Below are 19,948 nucleotides of genomic sequence, written 5' to 3'. Positions count from 1 at the left end.
ACGGGTTCCTCCACGGTTGGTCCCAGCAGTTCATACACTGCTTCTACCACTGTTAAGTCCAGCACTTCATACACGGGTTCCTCCACGGTTGGTCCTAGCAGCTCATACACGGCTTCTACCACTTCGTCTCAGACCGTCGGGCCACAGAGCGGATCAACATCGTCGTCCTCGACCGGTAGCAAAACGAGCAGCACGCTATCATCCACCATTTCCGGAGGCAGCACCAGCACGTCGTCCTTGAGCAACGCCGGAACTACCAGCGTGTCTAGCAATGCTGGAGGCAGCAGCAGCACGTCGTCTTTGAGCACTACCGGAACTACCAGCATCTCCTCGTCCAGCAACGCTGGAGGCAGCAGTACGTCGTCCTTGAGCACCACCGCAACCAGCAGCAGCGTATCTTCCGCCGTGACCTCGGGTAGCAGCACATCATCCTCAACAACTGTGACAGGTAGCCTTACTCCCACCGGAACAGGATTTTATCTCAAGATCAGTTCGACTCCTGTTCCCTTGAGTCCAAGACAGGCTGTCATCAGTTATGTGGGTTTCAACTCCGACAACGATGGGATTGCGGTTTACGACTTGTCTTCAGCCGCACTTGTATTCAGGGGCAACAATGACACTTTCATCTCGGATGGAAAGGGCGTGGGTACGGCTGTTTTCCAGAAGTCCCCCCTCCACCGCTTTCTGGGCCTTCCACCCGGATTTGCCAGCTGGTACATGGTTGGGGAGTTCGCCCACCTGCGAGGTACAGCAGGCTTTTGCCTTGAGCAAGATGGTGTTGTCAGTGCTTTCCTGGAAGGTGATTTCTGCCCTAATCCGGTTGACATCATCCCTACCTGTAAGTTTATCCCAGGAAAATTCAGTTGCCCTCTTCTCATCTTCTATAGCTCCATCCACCACAAGCTCCACGACGTTAGCCTCTACTACATCAGCACCGACTGGGTCAACTCTTTCTACCAGTTCTACAACGAACACGGCATCATCTGCAACTGGCGGTGTTTCGACCTCAACTGGCGGAGCAACAAGCTTGACGAGCGGGATCTCAACCTCGGGTGGTGTCTCAACCTCAGGCGGTTCCTCAACCTCAGGCGGTGTCTCAACCTCAGGCGGTTCCTCAACCTCAGGCGGTGTCTCAACCTCAGGCGGTGCCTCAACCTCAGGCGGTGCCTCAACCTCTGGTGGTATATCGACTACCGGCAGCCCATCGGGATCGACCACTGGCACATCAAGCTCAACTGGCCCTATCTCAACCTCAACTACTGGCGCATCAAGCCTGACAAGCGGTATTTCAACCTCTGGTGCTATTTCGACATCCGGTATCTCGACCTCAGGCGGTATCTCAACTACAGGTGAGTCATCAACCTCTACTGGTGTTGCATCGTCCTCGACTACTGGCGGCATATCGACCTCCGGCGGTATTTCGACCTCAACGGGCAGTGGCGAGTCGACAACCTCGACTGGCGGTGGTGCATCGAGCTCGACTACTGGTGAATCGACAACCTCGTCCAGCGGTGTGTCGACTTCGACTAGCCTCTCAACCTCGACCAGCGGCTCCTTGAGCTCCGGTACGTCGACCTCGTCTGGTGGTGTATCGACTTCGACTTCTAGTGGATCGACTACCTCTTCTAGCCTGTCAACCTCCAATGGTGGTGGTACGTCAACCTCTGATACGTCAACCTCAACCTCGACTGGTGGTGAATCCACCTCGACTACTACTGGTCCGTCAACCTCTGGTGTATCGACCTCGAGTGGTGGTGAGTCGACCTCGACTACTACTGGTCCGTCGACTTCTGGTTTGTCAACCTCTGGTGCTTCAACTTCCGGTGTATCGACCTCGGGCGGTGGCGAACCAACCTCGACTACTACTGGTCTATCGACCTCTGGTGCATCAACCTCTGAGACCTCAACATCGACTGGTGGCTCTTCAACCTCGGGTCCTTCCACGTCTGAGAGTTCAGCCTCGACTTCCTCTACCAGTATTACGTCAACCTCTGGTGTATCGACATCTAACGTGGTAACCTCGACAGGTGTCTCTACCTCTACTGGTAGCGGTTCGTCAACCTCTGGTGCCTCAACCTCTGGTGCCTCAACCTCTGAGACTTCAACCTCGACCGGTAGTATATCGACCTCATCCATTAGTGTTTCGTCAACTTCGGCTGGTGGCTCCTCAACCTCTGGTGCGTCGACCTCTGAGACATCAACCTCTGGTGCTTCGTCAACCTCTGGTGCTTCGTCAACCTCTGGTGCTTCGTCAACCTCTGGTGCTTCGTCAACCCCTGGTGCTTCGTCAACCTCTGTTATCTCAACCACTGAGACGCCAACCTCAGCCGGTGGTAGCTCCTCAACCTTGACTAGCAGTATCACAACGTCAACTGGTGGGTCCTTGACCTCTGCGACAACCTCGTCTGGTGGCTCGTCAACCTTGACAAGCGGTATCTCGACATCGACTGGTGGCTCGTCGACCTCAGCATCAACCTCCTCTGGTGGTGGCTCCTCAACCTTGACTAGCAGCCTTACGAGCGCGACTGGTGGATCCTCGACCTCTGGGGCTTCAAGTTCTGGTACATCAACCTCGAGTGGTGGTTCGTCAAGCTTAACTAGCAGTGTCTCGACCTCGACTGGTGGCGGATCAACCTCAACCTCTACATTTACCAGCGTCACCTCATCGTCACCTTCATCGAGCTCATCCAGCACGACACAGGCTATATCATCCACTTCCTCGGCGACTATCACCACAGTGACGACAGTGACTACAACGACATCAAGTACAGCAGCAACGACAACCACATCTGGGCCTATTTGTAACCTCAACGTCAATATCTGCTTGGATTCTCAACTAATAACGGCCAATATTGTTGCTACCGCCAGTTGTCCGTTCGCTCCTGGCCTTCTTTGCACCGTCAACGAATTGTTGAGTCTCGTCCCCACACTCCTCGGTGGCAATCCTCAAGTTCTATCGGTTCTGGTCGGAGACAACTCAGTCATTGGTCTCAGAATTACACCCGAGCAAGTTGCTGCAGCAGTCAATGCTGGAGAGTTGAACCAGGTTTGTGATCTTCTCGGAGGTCCAGTCAGTGTTATCGTCCGAGACCCGACATGCCCAGTTTCGCCAACAACAACTACCTCGAGCCTTACAACCACAACAACCAGTCAGCCAACAACAACCACTGTGTCGACAACAACAACACAGCCAACAACAACCACTGTGTCGACAACAACAACACAGCCAGCAACGACCACTGTGTCGACAACAACACCACAGCCAACAACGCTAACTACTCTCACTACAACGACCACGACCACAACGACCACCTCAGCACCAGCGACCACCACGACTCCCGCAGTCCAGTGCAACGCCCAGGTTCCATTCTGTGCGCCCCTAATCGTCGGATATACAGTTATCAGCCAAGCATGTCCTAACGTTCTCGGATGTAGCGATGCACAAATGCAAGCATTTGCCAACTCGTTCCTCGGCCAATTTGGAGTCAAGTCCGTGGCCTACGCCAACAACATCGCATACGGATTCAGTCTGACAACCTCTGAACTCCAAGCCGCCCTGGGCCCCATCAGTCTGCTCAATGGATTGTGTAACGCAGTCGGCATTTTCACCCTCCAGATTTCCGATGCCACCTGCCCTGTTACGCCCCTGCCGGCTCAGCAGTGCAACGTCAACGTCAACTTCTGCGCTCTTGAGAGTCTGTCGTCCGCCGGTATCTCATCTGGCACATGTACGGCCAACGGACCATTGCTGCCATGTCTTCCTTCGCAGGTCACCAGCACCGCCATCACCAATTGTCACAATTTGGGCACCACATGTAAGGCATACGGGAACAATCTTCTGACTCCATTGACTGCAACGAAGTCCGTCGCTCAGATCCAGGAAGACATTGCCACGTACGCCTTGAGTAATTTGTGTCTTGCCGGAACGACGGTCACGCTTAGTGACGCTTCGTGTGCAAGTTAGTGGGTTTCTGTCGACTGAGTCATACTGTCGGGCAGGCTACAGTGTGGAGGAGTAGGGTGAGGTGAGGGTGAAGATGGAGAGGATGGAGGAGGAGGAGGAAGCCCGTTTTTATTTTTATTTTTTTTCTTCTTTCACTCTTTTTTCTTTTCTTCCGGGCAAACAACCCCCCGTGTTCTACAGACATCCATCGTTTTTTCGATGTTGTCGAGCAACAACGCGGTTTCTTGTGTCTTTGAACCTTTCTCAGAAAACAAAAGCCCCTCCTCTACAAAGACAAGCTTCGCTCGAGTCAGGAAACCATATTCGACCACACATCAAGAGGAACCCAATCGTCAGACTCACACTGATGACAAAATGTGCCGAACTGCACAAAGACGAGCGAGACGAAGTTTTGACGAGGGGATGAATAGAATTGCGCCCATTCATTCTTTTCTTCTCTTCTCTTCTCTCCTCTCCTCTCCTCTCGAGGCTACATGGCCACACAGCCTCGGCCTCGAAAGGAGAGGGAGACTATTTATATAGGTACCTACATTGTAGATAGGCAATACATATTTTGCACAGCGACAGCTACAGCGACAGTTTTACAGTTTTACACTTCCTTGGTCTTTTCTATCTATACTATGACATGTCTTTCTTGTCGGCAAAAGAAATGGCAACCCGAGCGGCCGAGTCAAATGTCACAGTCACCCTTAAAGTCTGACAGACCGCTAGCTCCGGTAAGGTATCTAAGATATCAGCCCGGGATCTCCCCACGATCTTGCTGCTGTCAGTCATCGTCAGGCTGAAGTGCGTACAGTACTCCGACCATCACCACATTGCAACGCATGCCAGTGTCCTCCGTAGAGTCCGACTATTAAACCCCTACGATTAGGGGCGCATTTGAACAATAAGCGCCCAGCATATCTGTACTGAGGCGCTACAATACCAGCTGGGTATTGATGATTCGAGTGTTGTATCAATATCCAAAAGCTAGGTAAAGCTAGGTAGGTACTGTACACGGCATCAACAAACCGTGTCCTGTCCCGTTCCATCCTATCGTACAGCGAGCGAGCGGCATCATCACCGTGTTATATGCCCACCCACCATAATTTCTGTTGACAACTGAGTTCGGGTGGGAAGTCCACTCGTGCCCTCGTTCACTCCTTATTCTTATTCCCCCTCCATCCACCTTTCCAAAGACAACAAACGCCATTCATTTCGCACCACTCCCTAACTTCAAGCGCCGAGACTTCTCGATCCTCCCCTATCGCCGCGAATCCTTGGGTATTCAACCATGCCGTCAGATCTTCGAGGACAATAGGGTCGTACATGAGGATTTTTTCACGCCATGTCGGCACGCGCGCAGTAGCTGAAAGGCATGCCTTAGTCTTAGCCTTGGAGCTGGAGTTGGTTTCCCCCTTGGGTTGGGTGGCACCGGACTCCGTCCTCTGTGAGTCTTGCGGAGGTTGAGGCTGAGGTTGAAATTGAGGTTGAGGACGGAAATGGATCGCTGCGTGGATTTGGGCTTGGATATCGGGAAGTGCCGCTGGAGGAGTGTGGTCTGGTGTAAGTGAAGTGGTACAAGGGGACTCTCGAACCGTTGCTGGATCCGTTTTTGACTTTGCCTTCGCCTTCGTCTTCGCATTTGTTCTCGGTTTTGGTTTGGTTTCTGGCTCTGGATCCGGGTCTGAATTTGTCGCTGCTTTTCGCTTCCGTAGGGTAGTCTTCGGTCCTCCTGGTGCAGGGAGACTTCCAGCTGAGGATGGTCGCTTATCTGTTTCTTCCGGGGGTGTCACTTCAGTAGGTGGATGGTTCGAGTACGACGCTGTCTGCACCAAAGAGCCAAGTGCACCACTCTGGAGGCCTGTAACTGGGGCTGGAGGAGACGATGAGAAGCTTATGGGTGGCAAGGTGGGTGGAGGTGTTGCCGGCTTGTTCGCTTGTGGAGTTGGGGCCTGCTTCAAGCTTGGCTTCGTCTTTGAATCGAATGGAGTGGCAGCAGGCTTTGCCGATTCCCCAACCACAGTCCCACCATCTAGACCACCATCAACCTCTTTGTCGGCGTCAATATCATCCACATCCATCACCACTTCCTCTGATAGCGCCTTCTTGGATGTCCGCTTGCGAACCGCTTTTTTGGCTTGTTCGGCCGGCGCTTCTGTATCCTTTTTCACTTCGGCGGCTTCTGTTGACAGTCGCTTTGATTTCGGTTCGGCATTCTTCCTCTTCTTCGGCTCCTTTGCGGGCTTAGGTTCGCCTGAGGTTTCGGATTTCCGCTTGCCGCGGGGCTTCTTCACTTTAGGTACAGGCCGAGCAGAGACATCATGGACTTTGCTGAGAAAATCTCCGTGCGTCATTGCCTCACGATTCTCTTCTTGGGGGGCAATGCCGTGCTTGTCATCCCAACATCGGTCGAGTAGTTCAATCATCTTCTCGCGCTTCTTGACCGGCTTGAAACCGTATGCCGAGATCTGTTTCTGCAGCTCGTGAGTGGAGAAACCTGCGTAGCATGGTTTCACGGGAACAGGTTTGCTGGGAGCGGGAGATGGTGCGACATCTTCGGCTGGTCGAGCTTCGGATTTGCTCGGCTCTGTAGCTCTCGCCTCTGGTTCTAACGGCCGTGAAGTATGGTAAGATCTCATTTGGATCTTCGAAGGAGAGACTGTGGACCTTCCTCCGGCAGGAGTTACGATATCGTCAATATCGACCAACGAACCGGCTTTTCTGATCAGAGGGGTATCCGAGACGTGGGCGTGCCATTCTCTTAGCCCGTCACAAGCCTTTGGAAGCACAGGCTCCGCCGGCTGCAGGAGGACATCTTTCCCAGCAAGGGCCAGCCGTACCGCGGGAGAATCAACAAGGTCAACGGTATCAACCTGCAACAGTGCATTATCTTCGTCTCTGCCGGCAGCGCTCCATAGGTTTTTCTTCTTGACGAATCTGCTTGTGCCTCGGCATTGATATGGTGAAGTTGACTCGATGGATATCGGCTGTGTCCTCTGCGGAGAGATGGGATCTGACGACAGAAAGCACTCTGAGTTCTTGAGAGCTTCCAAGGTATCTCGCAACAAAGTAGGTGACTCGTCGCGAGCGAGCTGGCTTGCAGACCCGAACAAGGCCTCCTGACTTTCAATAGCCTTCATGGCAGATGTAGGGGATACCAGACGACTTCTGGCCGGTGCTTTCTTGTTTGCGCTGGCTTTCTTGCGGCCAGGTTTCGGCTTCGCTTGCTGTTCAGTGGCAGATCCAGCCTCGCTTTCTGCACCAAATTGTGTTGATGTTAAATATTCCAACATTGGTGCAACTTTTCTGTCGCTTTTTCCATGATCCTGGCCATAATTGGAGGTAGCCAATCCAGTAATGGTGAGCATCTTCTTTGTGGGCGATTTACTCCTTCTCTTGCTCCCTTTCATCTCGCCCTTTTTGCCCTGGTTATTATTTGGAGGAGGTAGCATTGGCACTGTTTCCCTTAACGAGTTCGCCGTGACCACAAAGTCTATGCGCCTTCGTTTCATCGGTTCGCCATTGACGTCCAATTTGGTCGTAAGCTTGTTGGTTTCAGGACATTTCGACTCGGCATACGTAAAATCCTCCAACAGGCTTTTCGAGAAGCTCGCCGCATGGTCTACCGCTTCGTTTGTATTGGTTGATGCCTTACCGCTTGGCTTTACCGGCGTCCAATCTAACCGTCTGGGTATCGCCTTTTCCAAGTGCAAAGGACTATCATCCATATGTCTTGGTTCTTCCACTCTTGAAAGTTTTTCAGGCGGCGTGCTATCCGGAAAGTCAAATATATCCGCATGAGGAGGACATTCTTGATCATTGGCAACCATTTGCGGTTGAGGTTGCGAGGGCGGGAAACAACCCGAATTCTCGTCCGGCCGGCCATCTACCTTTTCCGAAATGAATCTTCCTCGAGGGCTGCCCGTCCCACCACGATGCTGCGAAGCAATTGGACTGCCTGTCTTGAACCTCTCCTTCCCAGGGGAACGCAGAGGGATATTCTCCGCGCCAGTCTTTGTTGCGAGCAACGACCGGGCGGTGCTGAAACCATTGGAGAAACCATTCCTCGACTTGCTAGCAGATTTGAACCGCTTCGAGCCCTGTGTGGCGTCTCTCAATATCCCGCCGGGCGAGGGTAAGGGTGACGAGCAGTCGACCGGAGTCGGGGAGCGGGCAAATGTTTGCGGCGGCGAAGAGGACAGGAGGACAATGGCTGACATGATGGGCGAACCAGGGATTGCCCATCGGGGCCGGCGAGTGAGTGCCAATGCGAAAGATTAACCGGGATAAACAAAACATAACACGCAGCATTGGGCTGATGAGGGTATCGCAGCAGTCGGTGGCGGCGTTGATGACGGAGAAGCAGCGCTGTCAACATAACAAAGTCCTGCGCCTCATTTGCACCGCCACTGATAGTCATTAGAAACACTAGGAGGTTTTAGGACTTCTGCACCGCCACGTTTGCGGCTCAACAAAGGCTTGGCACTGTTTTAGCGCGTAACCCCGCGTCTGGAATCGCGAAGTCACGTGCCAAGGAGCCCCAACTCCCTACCTACCTAATGTTGCAGGCCATCATACAGATTCACTTTTGATACCAGGGAAACTTAGTTATCCATTCAAGCCTGCCACGCCATATTACCTTAACCGCCTCATCCTGTCTAATGACCATGGCGCTCCAATGCGCCCGCCTGCCGGTAAATCGCTCAGATCACGTAAAACCTTGTAAAAGCATCATACGTTGGGTAGAATTACCCTTCTTCAAATATGCCACCGATTCCGGCAAAGTCCCCCAGTTCATGTCCCATCGGCGGCGGAGATAGACTGTCGGTCGATGACGATGTCGGCGTTGACCGACCAGACGAGTTTGCATTTGCAGTCGATACTGAAGGTTCAGGAGCGGGCCGAGCGCAATGTTCGTGTGCGGATCCGGGATCCTCGATGTCATGGTGTCCGACTCGGAAGACTGTTGAATATGTCAACCCTGGTTGACGCAGCAGAACATACCACCCTTAGTAGGGACACTTACAGTGCAATACAGGAGAGAGCAAGACGCCACATACGGTAAAAACGGCGCAGACAACTGATAGAACGCCCGAGATGACGTGCTGCCAAGCAGCGTTTAACAGAAATCGGAGTTGATGCATCATTGGGCGCGCATAATCAGCCGGAAGCCGTCACGGTGCCATCAACAAGAACAAGACCATGCCAGTGTGCCGCTTTGGAGTGGCGAATAGTCATATATAAACACAAAACGACGATTTGAATCAGAAGGAGACGAATTCACCCTCCATAAATGACGCATCTTGTTCCAGCCGTCGAAGGCCATCATTGTTCGCTCAAGAGTGCATGAAGCTTCGCTTGCAGAGGATTTGGGCAGTCAGTCCGCGGTCGCAGACCAGCGGACACCATGGTAGCCCGCACCCAGGTGTACTTACTAGCAGCATGTCCACAGCGAGGGCTACGGCGCCGGCCGAGGTGAACTACTACTACCTACTAGTAATGGTTGGTCCCATGAAATCAAAAACGGGAAACGAAGAAATGGGCGCGTATTTTGTCCATCCTTGAAAATGCCTGAGATGCTGCAAGGTGAGTTATACTTCACGGTAGTCACTTGTGTACTACTACAGTATGGAAGAGGGATACGGTCGACCACATGAGCCTCCTCGCCCCTGGATAAGGCGTCCAAAGTGTTCAACTCGAAGCTGACAGTCCGAGTTCAGCGGCCCGTCTCCCTGATCCAGTCCCCTCTCCACTCCAACGGCCGCCTGTCGTCCCGTTGGACTCGGCCCTGGATCGTGCCGGCCAAAACCAACTTGACCTGGAAGACTCCTGACCACCAATGCCAGTGCCAGTGCTGTAGCACTAGTGATAGCACTTCAGCCGCAGAGCCTTCCGAGTCCTAGGCACTTAGCCCCATGATCAACGATTGGGGCCGATTGCCAGGGATCGGAGAGCTACTACGTAGAGCCAGCGGCATGCGTGATGTCCTAACCTGATGCAACCAGCAGCAGCTCCTATTAGCGCCTTGCTTCCTGCTCAATAACAATGAGAACATGAACCGCAAATGGTGTAACCATACTTGAAGTCTTCCGCCTGTACCACAGCCAATTTGTCTTGCCAGAGAAACAAAGAAAATTCGCAAAAGACTAACAGAAAGCGCTGGTGCTGCATCGGAGTGTTATCAGGCTGAGAATCAGGTTCGAAGTTCGCCTGTGTTTCAGGTTCTTCTTACCGGGTCCCGTGGCGATGGCGTCTGAGGACGAGTCATCGTCATTAGACACGCGTCACGATGAAGAGGAATGGGAGGCTCAAAAGGAGAACTTCCGACGTTGCTACATCGATCAAAACATGACAAAGAACGATGCCGCCGAATATATGAAGAAACACTTCAATTTCGACGCCACGCCGCGGCAATGGGAGCGCAAGATAAAGCAGTGGGAATTCAAAAAGTACTCGAGTCGCGATGAAAGGTTGCAACAAATAGCTCAGACAGGTAAGACTATCTTCGACATTAGTCGTCCTGGTCGGAGGCCACGATCACGGACAGATGAGCGCGGCAACCTTCATCCTTATGAAGATCGCAACCTGCGACGGTTTGCACGTCGAGAGGTCAGCAAGTCAAGATCAAGATCGAGGTCTCATTCCTTCACAGGCGGCACGCGTCCTGACCTTCGGGACGAGCAGTCACCTGGGCCATCCAATGCGATCGTAGATCAGACATACAACCTCCAGCTTTCCAATCCCACGCTTCTTCATCCACCGGCAAGTGGTGGTTTCAATGTCGCTGCCACACCAGCTTCTGGCGACCAAGACGAGCCTATTCAGTTGCATTATCTTCGTGAGGAGAAACCTCCTGGTTCCGGTGAAGGAAGCGACCCCGAAATCCTTCTAACCGTTGAAAACAGCGACGAGCTGCCTTCCCTCGAGTTTTCTGACGTCTCTGGCCAATTTGATCTGGCTGGAGGCGAAAACCAGTACCAGAACTTTGGTGACAGTGGATTGTCGTCAGAAGGCCTAGGTGTGAATGGTCTACCGATGTCGAATGAGAATGCTGAATATCCTCATGCCTCCAGCAACTCTGCCTACAATTACACCATCTCTGATCCGACAATGCCAGCCTCCGCTGGCTTTGACCATTTTTCTGTATTCCAGAACAACATTACAATCCCTCCGGATATGCTGGAGGAGAATTCAATGCTGGATCAGGGGATGTTTGACTCCTCGACACAACTTCAACAGACACCCAATGCGACAAGCACGTCCAACCAAAACAACCTGCCGACTTTCGCCATTGTGGATACCGACTCACAGTCAACTACATTTCTTCCCATGGCTGAGGATACGACGCCTTTCCCCGATTTGGCGACTATTCCGCCATCAGACCCAGAATTTCCTGTAACAGATGCTGGGCCATTACATACGGACGTCATGCCACTGTTAGACGAGTACACCGCAGCTGTCCGCGCGACGGCTTTACGCTGTTTCACGGATCAACCCTATGGTGGCGATCTTGACGCCAGGCTGGCTGCCGACCTTGAATATCCTGGTATGTTGTCCCGCTTGGTCTGGGTGATTGCGATGCTGAGTCTGGTTGTACCAGGGCAAGTCTTCAGGGCTAGAATGGCCGTGATTCTGGACAACTTTGCCAAATCTCAACAGCGAGCTTTTCAGAGCATGCGAGATACGTGCAGCAAGCTTCGACAGAAGAATGTATTGTTGGAAGGACTGGTCAAGGAGGGTGAGTTTGAGGTGGTAATATGAGTTCATTAGTCTGACATCTTGTGCCATGTAGGAAGACAATTCGAGTCTGACGTGTCAAGGCCTCATCGAGCGTCACTTCCGGTCCAGTCTTCGGCTTACGGCAACATCTACACAAATGATTACTGAAGTAGAACGTTGCCAGAAGGGACGACATCCAGAGAGCCCTAGAACTAGCCCCCGTATCACGTGCATTGGCCTTTCGTTTGGGGTCCCGGCCGCGATGACACTTCCGAAGTTAGGGCCGGATGGTGCCGCGATCATACAGTTGGTAGTTTCCACTACGACTTCTTCATGGTTGGAGCGAGCCATAGAGTGGCATCTTTGTTAATCGCGACGCGAGTCACCACGCCGTATCCTCAACCCAGTTTTCGACATATGCCATGCTCGCACAGAAATTGCTCGTTCAAGATGCTAGTCACCCTGTTCGACCCTGACACGCTTCTTCACAACACGGTGGAATTGTTAGGTTCCAAGCTTATCCCTGCTCTGGAGTCGCCCAAACGAATCAAAGTGATCCTCGAAGCTTTGGGCATCTCCGGACATGAGATACGGCCGATACGAGCGGGGGCCAGCGGTGGACAAGAACCCGAGGCGCGACTGCTGACACTCACCGCGGACACGCACGACTATGGTTACTTGCAGCATCTACGGGATGTGCACGACGAATGGGTGGCAGCAGGGTTGATCGAAAAAAGCGGCCATGTTCTTCCAGAGTGTTTCTTCCTGCCGACCTCCACGGGAAAGCCTATGCGACCGCCAAAAGATCCTTTCGCCCGAGCCGGATACTACGCCTTTGACATGAGCTCTGGTATCATGTCAGAGAGCTATCGTGCCATGGTTGCGTCTGCAAACTTAGCTGTCGAAGGAACAGACATGTTATTGGGGTTCCCGGGAAATGCCCCGGGCTCCAACCCTGTTGATACAGTACTGGCCCTCTGTCGCCCTCCAGGTCACCACTGTGATGGCCGCCGAGCCGGAGGGTATTGCTATATCAACAACGCCGCACTGGCGGTGAGTACATGGCGATCTGCTCACCCGGAGGCCCACATCGGCATTCTTGATATCGACTTTCACCACGGTAACGGAACGCAAGAGATCTTTTACGCCGATCCTAAGGTCTTGTACACCAGCATTCACGGTCAAGACGAGTTTCCGTACTATACCGGAGATGAGGAGGAGCTGGGCATCGGTGAGGGCAGCGGGAAGAACTTCAATTTCCCCCTCAAGGTCGGCAGTTCGGTGGAAGAGTACTTGCAGAAACTTGAACTGGCACTGCAGTGTCTACTGGACTTTGGACCGGAGTTTCTCATCGTGAGTCTCGGATTCGACACATACCATTCAGATCCTTTGGGATATTTTCAGATCCATACAGAAGACTACTCGATTATTGCGGAGCGCATAAGACGGAATTTGAAGGATGTGCCGGCGCTCATTCTGCTGGAGGGAGGGTACGTGATTGAGCATCTGGGGGATAATATGTTGTCTTTCCTCCAAGGTTGGAAGAGTGTCCAATGATAACCATCCTATCACTGATCTGGACAGGATAAAATCCCTTGTTCCTCAGTCTCGATACTTCTTGCTGCATCCAGTACTTCTCTTCCGAGGTCAATTCATCGCTCTGATAGTACGGAATCACTGCCATGATCAAAAATACAAATTGCAAACATGTGGAGTTATAGACGGCGTTAGCGGATTTATGGTTGTTTCCACGTGATCAGCCTCGGCATATTTCAGCCAATCACACGCCTCTCAGACTAAGCCAGATTCGACGTCATTCTCGAAAGCCTTCGATGGCAACTCGGACTCGGACTGACCTACGCAGCTGTATAACTGCCTGCGAATGTCTTCTTCTTTTATTCTTTTCATCAACCACAACAGATCCCACTTCGCTTCTCATCCGTAGTCGCGATGTCCTCCTTCGTTCTCAGAAGGCCCTTTGCGGTCTCCTCGAACGCCTTCCGACAATTCCGCAAACCATCGAGCATCATCCGGACGTTCCACTCTTCCGGCTCGAAATCGTCAAATGCTTTCTTCAACCCACGACCGTCAACGACCAACGCCCAGTCTCTGTTCAAGTCCGCCGCCCTTCGAAATGCCTTCAAACGCGGCTACCAGACACCTTCCTACCAACCCGTCAACCCGGCAGCGAGCGGAAACCTGACGCAACGACTTCTCTATGGCGCGGCATTGCTGGGCGGTACCATTGTTGCCACCAACCTGATTTTCAACCGGGAAACGCGTGAGGATGGTGGTATGCCTCCCTTCGAGCGGGAATACTTGAACCAGACATTTATGCACACTGGCTTGGGCGTCGGTATTATTGCGCTTGCGGCCAAGACACTGCACTCCAACGGATGGAGCTATCGGCTTATGGCAACGAACCCATGGTTGGTCATTGGTGTGTCTTTGGCGGCAAGCATTGGCACGATGTACGGCACGTTTTACACCAATCCTGACAAGTAAGTTTGAAACACAAGATATTCCCTTTTTCCGGCGAAATACTGACTGTGTTGTTGTAGCTACGTTCAAAAATACGCCCTCTGGACTTTGTTCAATGTCAGCCAAGCAGCCATCCTGTCGCCTCTGTTTTTCATGTCGCCGGCCATTCTGGCTCGCGCTGGTCTGTACACCGTCGGCATGATGGGCAGCATTGCGTTCGTTGGTGCCACTGCCAAGCAGGAGAAATATTTGTACCTTGGTGGTCCTCTACTGGCCGGTGTGGCCATCGTGGCTATTTCCGGCTTCGCTCCTCTCGTTCTTCCCGCCACCGCTGTCCGAACCTTGGCTTGGTCAGAGAACATTTGGCTGTACGGTGGTCTGGCCGTGTTCGGTGGCTTCACTCTCTATGATATTCAGAAGATCTTACACCATGCTCGTATGAGTGAGCGTGGCTTGGTCAGAAAGGACGTTGTGAACGAGAGCATCAGCTTGGAACTGGATTTCCTCAACATTTTCATCCGGATGGTGCAGATTTTGTCCATGAGACAGCAGAACAGGAGATAAAGTCAACAAAAAGGGGACAATTTGATATTACACATTAATTGACGTGATGTCCGAAGATGGATCGGCGCCGTGCTGGGTTATCAATCCACGCTGCGAGAAGACAAGTGGCATCGAGGCATCGAGATCAGACAGGTGGCCAAGAGGCACCCCCGACACGGCGCGTTTGAAGTTGGAGATACAACACGTCTGTTCAGATATGCACTGTACAATCATGATACCAGGGGAAAACAGTTGAAGATAAATCATCTACTAGGTAATGATATTCCACTCTTGGACAACACTCGGCTTGGTCATTTCGACGCTACTACTACCTGTAATAATCCATACTAGTAATCCAGACAGCTTTGTTCCTTTCAGCTCTTCCAACACGAGGAGGTGCAGTACCCCAGAATCGTAGCTTACAAAATCGAACCTGTTTTCAATATACTGTGTCTACACCCCTTAGATCTCGGTGATAAACATGTCTTTAGCAAGATTCGAGATAAGGAATTATACCCAGACGTTACATATCCACCAGAGTGTCTACATACCAGGTAGGTACTCATACCACTATAATAGTAGTAGTACTAGTAGGGCAACTTACCAAAGAACCGAGGAACCACCAACCCCGCGTTGCAGCCTTGCGAGAATCCCGCATTCGGACTCCAACGCCTCTTGTTCGACTAGGATTCAGCGCCCATTTCACTCTATCCTTAGATACCTACCATCGGCCTTGGTATCTAATCATCTTTAGGTGCTTACAGCAACCCAGTTGGGGAGATTTTCGTAGGGTTAACAATTACGAGACAGAAGAGTCAAAATAAACCGAGCACTACACCTGCATACAAGTCTCACTGGAGGTACCATTCTCACCACATTACCACCAGTATCGCGAGTTACTGTGGTCATTTATCATCACCTTCATAATACTACCTTGGTTATATCTACTCCTACTACATTTTACTCGCTCCAAAGAAAGGAAGAAATATCATCACACCACCATGGCCGAACCCAAAGTCGAAACCATTAGTAAAATCGAAATCCAAACCTACCACCTCCCACCAACCCGACTGATTCCTAACTCTCCACATCGTCCGTTGATCTATTACCCCGGCCTCCTTCACCTTCTCAAAGACCACCAGAAGTCTCCGGCTGATAACAATCACCATTCCTCTCTGGATCCTACACGTCTAGCCACAATCGCCTACGACACATTCATCTCCAACGGCTGGGACGTGCAATGGATCTACCGGTACGGCCGTACCCAAAGATCTCACTATCATTCCTCCGTGCACGAGTGTATGGCCGTGTTGAGTGGGAGTGCGACGATACGATTTGGGATTGCAGACGGCGAAGCGGACGGCGGACCGGGAGCAAGGCGCGGAGCGAACGGTCCTACTTCCACTCACGATCCTCCTTCCTTCAAAGGTGTTTTCATCCACGCCCGCGCAGGCGACGTTTTTGTGCTGCCCGCCGGCGTGGCCCACAAGACGTACGACACTGAACCAAATGCGGAATTTGCGCTGTTGACGCCGGGGGATGGACATCGTATAGAAGTACCACCTGACTCCTCTTCCACATCCACCACCAACGCTGGATCCGCTGCCACGGATGCCAACGCCAGCGTCAACACAAGCGCTGCCGCCAGAAAGCGCAACGCAGTAATCGATACCCCGCTATCTGGCTTCACCATGCTCGGCGCGTATCCCAGACTCACTGAGACCGGACAACCCGATCCTGGGGAATGGGACTTTGCGACGGGCGGTGAAGATGTCGGACGGTACGAGAGGGTGTGGTCGGTGAAAAAGCCGGCGAGGGATCCGTGTTTGGGAGTTGATGAACGGGGGTTATGGGGGTTATGGTAGTAGGAAAGAACTTGAACAATCCATTACAGTACACACTTCCGCCCCAGGCCCTTCCCAGCATATATACATATATATATCACAGCAAGGATCACATCACATCACGGCATGATTGGCGTTCAATTGACTTGTCGTATCATTCCATCAATTGCTTCTGTTTTATTGTTCTCAGACCAGAAGACCTTTACGCCAATGCTTGAATTTCAGTAACCTACACACCTTGGTACTTACCCACCTCGGTATCTTTCAGTCAATGAATGAATCATGTAGAACGAAATGTCACGTCGACCAGAACTGCAGCAATACTTTTGCCACCTAGTACCTCCCTACCTACCTAGGTAGAGGCAGAGACACTTGGCTTCGCCGGGTCTAATACCTTACTAGTAGGCACAGGTACTTCGCCTTGCTCAGTTTAATGCCTTACCAAGGCAGTACCTCGCTTCACTCGTAGTACTCAGATCACTTCGCTCAATTTGATACCTACAGGTACCTCGCTTGGCTTGTTTCAATACCTACTGAGCGAAGCAAAGTAGGACTACTCACTTTTGATCGGATGCAACACCATGATTGGCAAACACATCCTTCCACTCTGCACTTCGTCATCAACATCTTCATTTTCTCGTCCCAACCACCGTCGCCAAAGATATCCCGCAAACGCCGCGTTGGAATAGTACGTCGACCCTCGGAACACATGCTCCCCAGGCCCAAATACACTACCGTTCTCGCCATGAAAGTACCCGCCCCCATGGTCCATGCCGGCCTTCTTGCTCGCTTCACTGAGCGGGGCATTGTTAAACACCTCGTCAGCATGTACTGGGGGCCAGTCACGGTCAAAGTACACCGGTAGAGGCACGCTGATCGCTTTCAAACCATAATGCAGCGCAATCGACGCGGGATACATTTCAGGGAACATGGTATGTTTGTTCCGATATGTTTCTTCGTGCATGAGCAGCAGCAAACGGCGCGACATGCGCGATGCAGTGATCAAGGCGGCACGCGTGGGCGGTCGACCCTCGGTAGTGAGGTTGTAACCCGTGATGTCGTTGTGAAAGGCCCAGTGGGTATGAGTTGGGTCGAATAGAGGGTTCAATGTGATGAAGTCCGTTATATGATCCGACCCCAATGGATTCTGCTGGGCTGGAATCTGAAACAGACGCTCGGAGGGCAGCTGTGGTCCAGACACTGGTGTTCGATTTGCTGCTTTGACCTCTTCGACAATGGACTGCGCATAATTCTCATACGAGTCGTGGTGCAGTGAGGGGATGTAGAATTTGGATGAACGCTCCCCTGCATATTCCTGCGCCTGCTTTTCTGCCCATGCCGTGAGGCGGTGTATTAACTCGTGATAGTGTCCGGTGATTCTAATGTCCATTTCCCAATGCCAAAAGTAGTCATACTCTGAATGCAAGGATGCGAAATACTGCATGGGGAAATGTAATGACCGATAAGCTCCGTAGATGTCTTTGCCGGAGAGGTTGACTATACTTTCGGGAAATGGTGGGGGATATATCAACTTCATTTGAGCCTCAGACCAGAGAACACCCATGCCGCGGAACGCCTCCGGCAGGCTATCCTTTAATGTCTGGTTGTAGATATCTTGCGATGCCCAGATGGGGATGGTATCGTCTTGGACGTGAATGAGGAAGTGAACTCTATATTGACCACCGGAGAGCAAAGCCAACTCGCTGATGAGAGCCCGGAGCATCATGATTTCATAGGCGGTGTATTGGTGCGTGTTCCACGTCCGGATCACGAATGCAGTGCGAGATTTCAGTCGCTCCTTGTTCTTGTCCAGACATTGTTCCTGCGCCGCGTGCCAATTGACATTTCTCCAGTCCACGACGGGAACCCGGTCGAGTCCTTCATTGTCTCCTTCCATACTCACGCCCAGTCCACCGTGATCAGCGGAGATTCCTAATCCGTACGGGCCATATCGGTTGACTCGATCGTAACAGACTTGGTCGTTGAGTCCAAGCTCTTTCGCAGAACCAAATAGTGGTACTGGCATTCCCTGCGGCATGCCTTGATACGCAGATATTTTAGGCGGGGCGATTTTTCTCTCCTGGTCTATGTAGCACGCGTCGATGGTCGGAGCTGACCCAGATGACACATCGACCAACTGGGGATCACTTCGAGGACCGCCATCGAAAAGATCGGTCCGGTCGCTTTGTTGTTCAGGGACATATTGCGTGAAGGGAACGATGTTCTTGCGCCCGTGGTAGAAGCCTTGAAGTCTGAAAGGCAGTTAGCAGGAGACCACTCTGACACCGGCTCACAGCGCGAGTGGCCTACCGATTGAATTGCTCCCACCAAAAGACCTCTTTTCCGTCTGGATACCTCGATTGACCGATCGGGATGGGTCCTTGCTGGGCATTCTTTTGGACAACCTTGGAGAGTTGTGGGATCGACCACAACAGGCCGGTAAAGACGAAGAAGAGAATGGCGATGCCTAAACAAATCGCCCTTCTGGACTGTAGGCTGGAGAGACTCAATTGGCGTCGATGACCCCATCGCGGCCGCAGGGCTCCCACAGGGCTGAGTAACCCATCGCCGGCGATGGAGTCGACGCTGAAACCGCGTCTATGAGATGCTGGGGTTGGACATGACTTGTCAATGTCGCCAGTAATCGACTTTGGCAACTTGGACAGTTGAAGCATTCCAACCGCCGGTGAGGCGTGGCAGCAGTTGGCTCGTGTGCCAGTGGGAGGGCCGGTGCCACACACGGTGGGGAAGCTCAACTGGAGCTGGAGCTGGAGCTGGAGCTTTACTGTAGTTGTAGGCGTGCGATGCAGTGCCAGTGTCAGTCGTGCCAGTCCTCCCAGTGGGTGCGCTCGGTGTCAGATTCGGGGCTGTTTCGGGGCTCCGGGCGGGTACTTTATGGGGATCGACGGAAGCGGATAACACTGGCAGAAATCCGAATTACAGTAATTGTACTTTTGGGATGCGCTGGAATGGATTGAGAAAGAATGAGAAATTGAGAATCGACAAGCCTGAGATCCCTTGGTATCTACCGAGGGAGGAGTAGTTGTCGTTTATGAATTGAGCTGTCTACACTTTGAAGTCTGAGGGCATGCTAGGCCCCCTACGCCCCGCGCGCGCCGATTTCGCACCTGGTTTTGCCCGCCTCCACAGGCAATGGCAGCCACCCGCAGCCTAGATTTACCCAGCCTAAGGCCCCCTCGGCCCCAGTATCAACCATGATGCTTGTTTGGTGCCCACTGGAGGCTAGGGTAGGCTCCTTGGCTGAGGCGGGCATGCTCTACTCGAACAGCTGGGGTGGGATTACCTACGTTGTAGCTAAGCAAATCTACACCATCACATCATGACTACACCATCTTCTCAACACAACCCACGCGGCTCTCCCTTCAGTTGGACGGTCCTCCAAGTCCAAGCTGCC

At 52.3% G+C, this 19,948-nt stretch overlaps 8 protein-coding genes across 8 annotated transcripts; 4 read left to right on the top strand and 4 right to left on the bottom strand.

Annotated features, from left to right (window-relative positions):
• Positions 1 to 128: 128 nt before the first annotated feature.
• On the bottom strand, positions 129 to 326 carry HMPREF1120_04546 (uncharacterized protein; the record flags this gene model as incomplete). Its single annotated transcript, XM_009158677.1, has 1 exon — positions 129 to 326. One exon carries the CDS (start codon positions 324 to 326, stop codon positions 129 to 131), a length of 198 nt encoding a protein of 65 aa, XP_009156925.1.
• A 259-nt stretch (positions 327 to 585) lies between these two features.
• HMPREF1120_04545 (uncharacterized protein) lies at positions 586 to 3,098 on the bottom strand (the record flags this gene model as incomplete). The annotated part of the gene is made up of 2 exons (XM_009158676.1): positions 586 to 2,795; positions 3,092 to 3,098. 2 exons carry the CDS (start codon positions 3,096 to 3,098, stop codon positions 586 to 588), a joined length of 2,217 nt encoding a protein of 738 aa, XP_009156924.1.
• Positions 3,099 to 4,550: 1,452 nt separating this feature from the next.
• On the bottom strand, positions 4,551 to 9,333 carry HMPREF1120_04544 (uncharacterized protein). Its single transcript, XM_009158675.1, has 2 exons — positions 8,973 to 9,333; positions 4,551 to 8,909 (listed from the first exon to the last, which is right to left on the bottom strand). The coding sequence occupies exon 2, from the start codon at positions 8,164 to 8,166 to the stop codon at positions 5,101 to 5,103; it is 3,066 nt and encodes a 1,021-aa protein (XP_009156923.1). The 5' UTR covers positions 8,167 to 8,909; positions 8,973 to 9,333; the 3' UTR covers positions 4,551 to 5,100.
• Positions 9,334 to 10,192: 859 nt separating this feature from the next.
• On the top strand, positions 10,193 to 11,833 carry HMPREF1120_04543 (uncharacterized protein; the record flags this gene model as incomplete). Its single annotated transcript, XM_009158674.1, has 3 exons — positions 10,193 to 11,492; positions 11,547 to 11,684; positions 11,739 to 11,833. 3 exons carry the CDS (start codon positions 10,193 to 10,195, stop codon positions 11,831 to 11,833), a joined length of 1,533 nt encoding a protein of 510 aa, XP_009156922.1.
• A 282-nt stretch (positions 11,834 to 12,115) lies between these two features.
• On the top strand, positions 12,116 to 13,222 carry HMPREF1120_04542 (esterase/lipase; the record flags this gene model as incomplete). The annotated part of the gene is made up of 1 exon (XM_009158673.1): positions 12,116 to 13,222. The coding sequence occupies one exon, from the start codon at positions 12,116 to 12,118 to the stop codon at positions 13,220 to 13,222; it is 1,107 nt and encodes a 368-aa protein (XP_009156921.1).
• Positions 13,223 to 13,615: 393 nt separating this feature from the next.
• HMPREF1120_04541 (uncharacterized protein) lies at positions 13,616 to 14,710 on the top strand (the record flags this gene model as incomplete). Its single annotated transcript, XM_009158672.1, has 2 exons — positions 13,616 to 14,166; positions 14,227 to 14,710. 2 exons carry the CDS (start codon positions 13,616 to 13,618, stop codon positions 14,708 to 14,710), a joined length of 1,035 nt encoding a protein of 344 aa, XP_009156920.1.
• Positions 14,711 to 15,328: 618 nt separating this feature from the next.
• On the top strand, positions 15,329 to 16,856 carry HMPREF1120_04540 (uncharacterized protein). The gene has a single exon (XM_009158671.1). The coding sequence runs from the start codon at positions 15,691 to 15,693 to the stop codon at positions 16,552 to 16,554; it is 864 nt and encodes a 287-aa protein (XP_009156919.1). The 5' UTR covers positions 15,329 to 15,690; the 3' UTR covers positions 16,555 to 16,856.
• HMPREF1120_04539 (uncharacterized protein) lies at positions 16,581 to 19,564 on the bottom strand. The gene is made up of 2 exons (XM_009158670.1): positions 18,844 to 19,564; positions 16,581 to 18,785 (listed from the first exon to the last, which is right to left on the bottom strand). Exons 1-2 carry the CDS (start codon positions 19,206 to 19,208, stop codon positions 17,087 to 17,089), a joined length of 2,064 nt encoding a protein of 687 aa, XP_009156918.1. The 5' UTR covers positions 19,209 to 19,564; the 3' UTR covers positions 16,581 to 17,086.
• Positions 19,565 to 19,948: the final 384 nt, after the last annotated feature.

This window comes from Exophiala dermatitidis, assembly GCF_000230625.1.
Source record: "Exophiala dermatitidis NIH/UT8656 unplaced genomic scaffold supercont1.4, whole genome shotgun sequence".
In the NCBI taxonomy this organism is placed as follows: domain Eukaryota; kingdom Fungi; phylum Ascomycota; class Eurotiomycetes; order Chaetothyriales; family Herpotrichiellaceae; genus Exophiala; species Exophiala dermatitidis.
This window is presented reverse-complemented; position numbering and strand designations above follow the sequence as displayed.

What these genes read in the sequence shown, in the direction of transcription:
- HMPREF1120_04544 (XM_009158675.1), bottom strand. Translation starts at nt 8,166, where the DNA reads ATGTCAGCCATTGTCCTCCTGTCCTCTTCGCCGCCGCAAACATTTGCC.
- HMPREF1120_04540 (XM_009158671.1), top strand. Translation starts at nt 15,691, where the DNA reads ATGGCCGAACCCAAAGTCGAAACCATTAGTAAAATCGAAATCCAAACC.
- HMPREF1120_04539 (XM_009158670.1), bottom strand. Translation starts at nt 19,208, where the DNA reads ATGCTTCAACTGTCCAAGTTGCCAAAGTCGATTACTGGCGACATTGAC. An exon ending in TGGTGGGAGCAATTCAATCG is followed by an intron (nt 18,786 to 18,843) that starts GTAGGCCACTCG and finishes ACTGCCTTTCAG; the next exon opens with ACTTCAAGGCTTCTACCACG.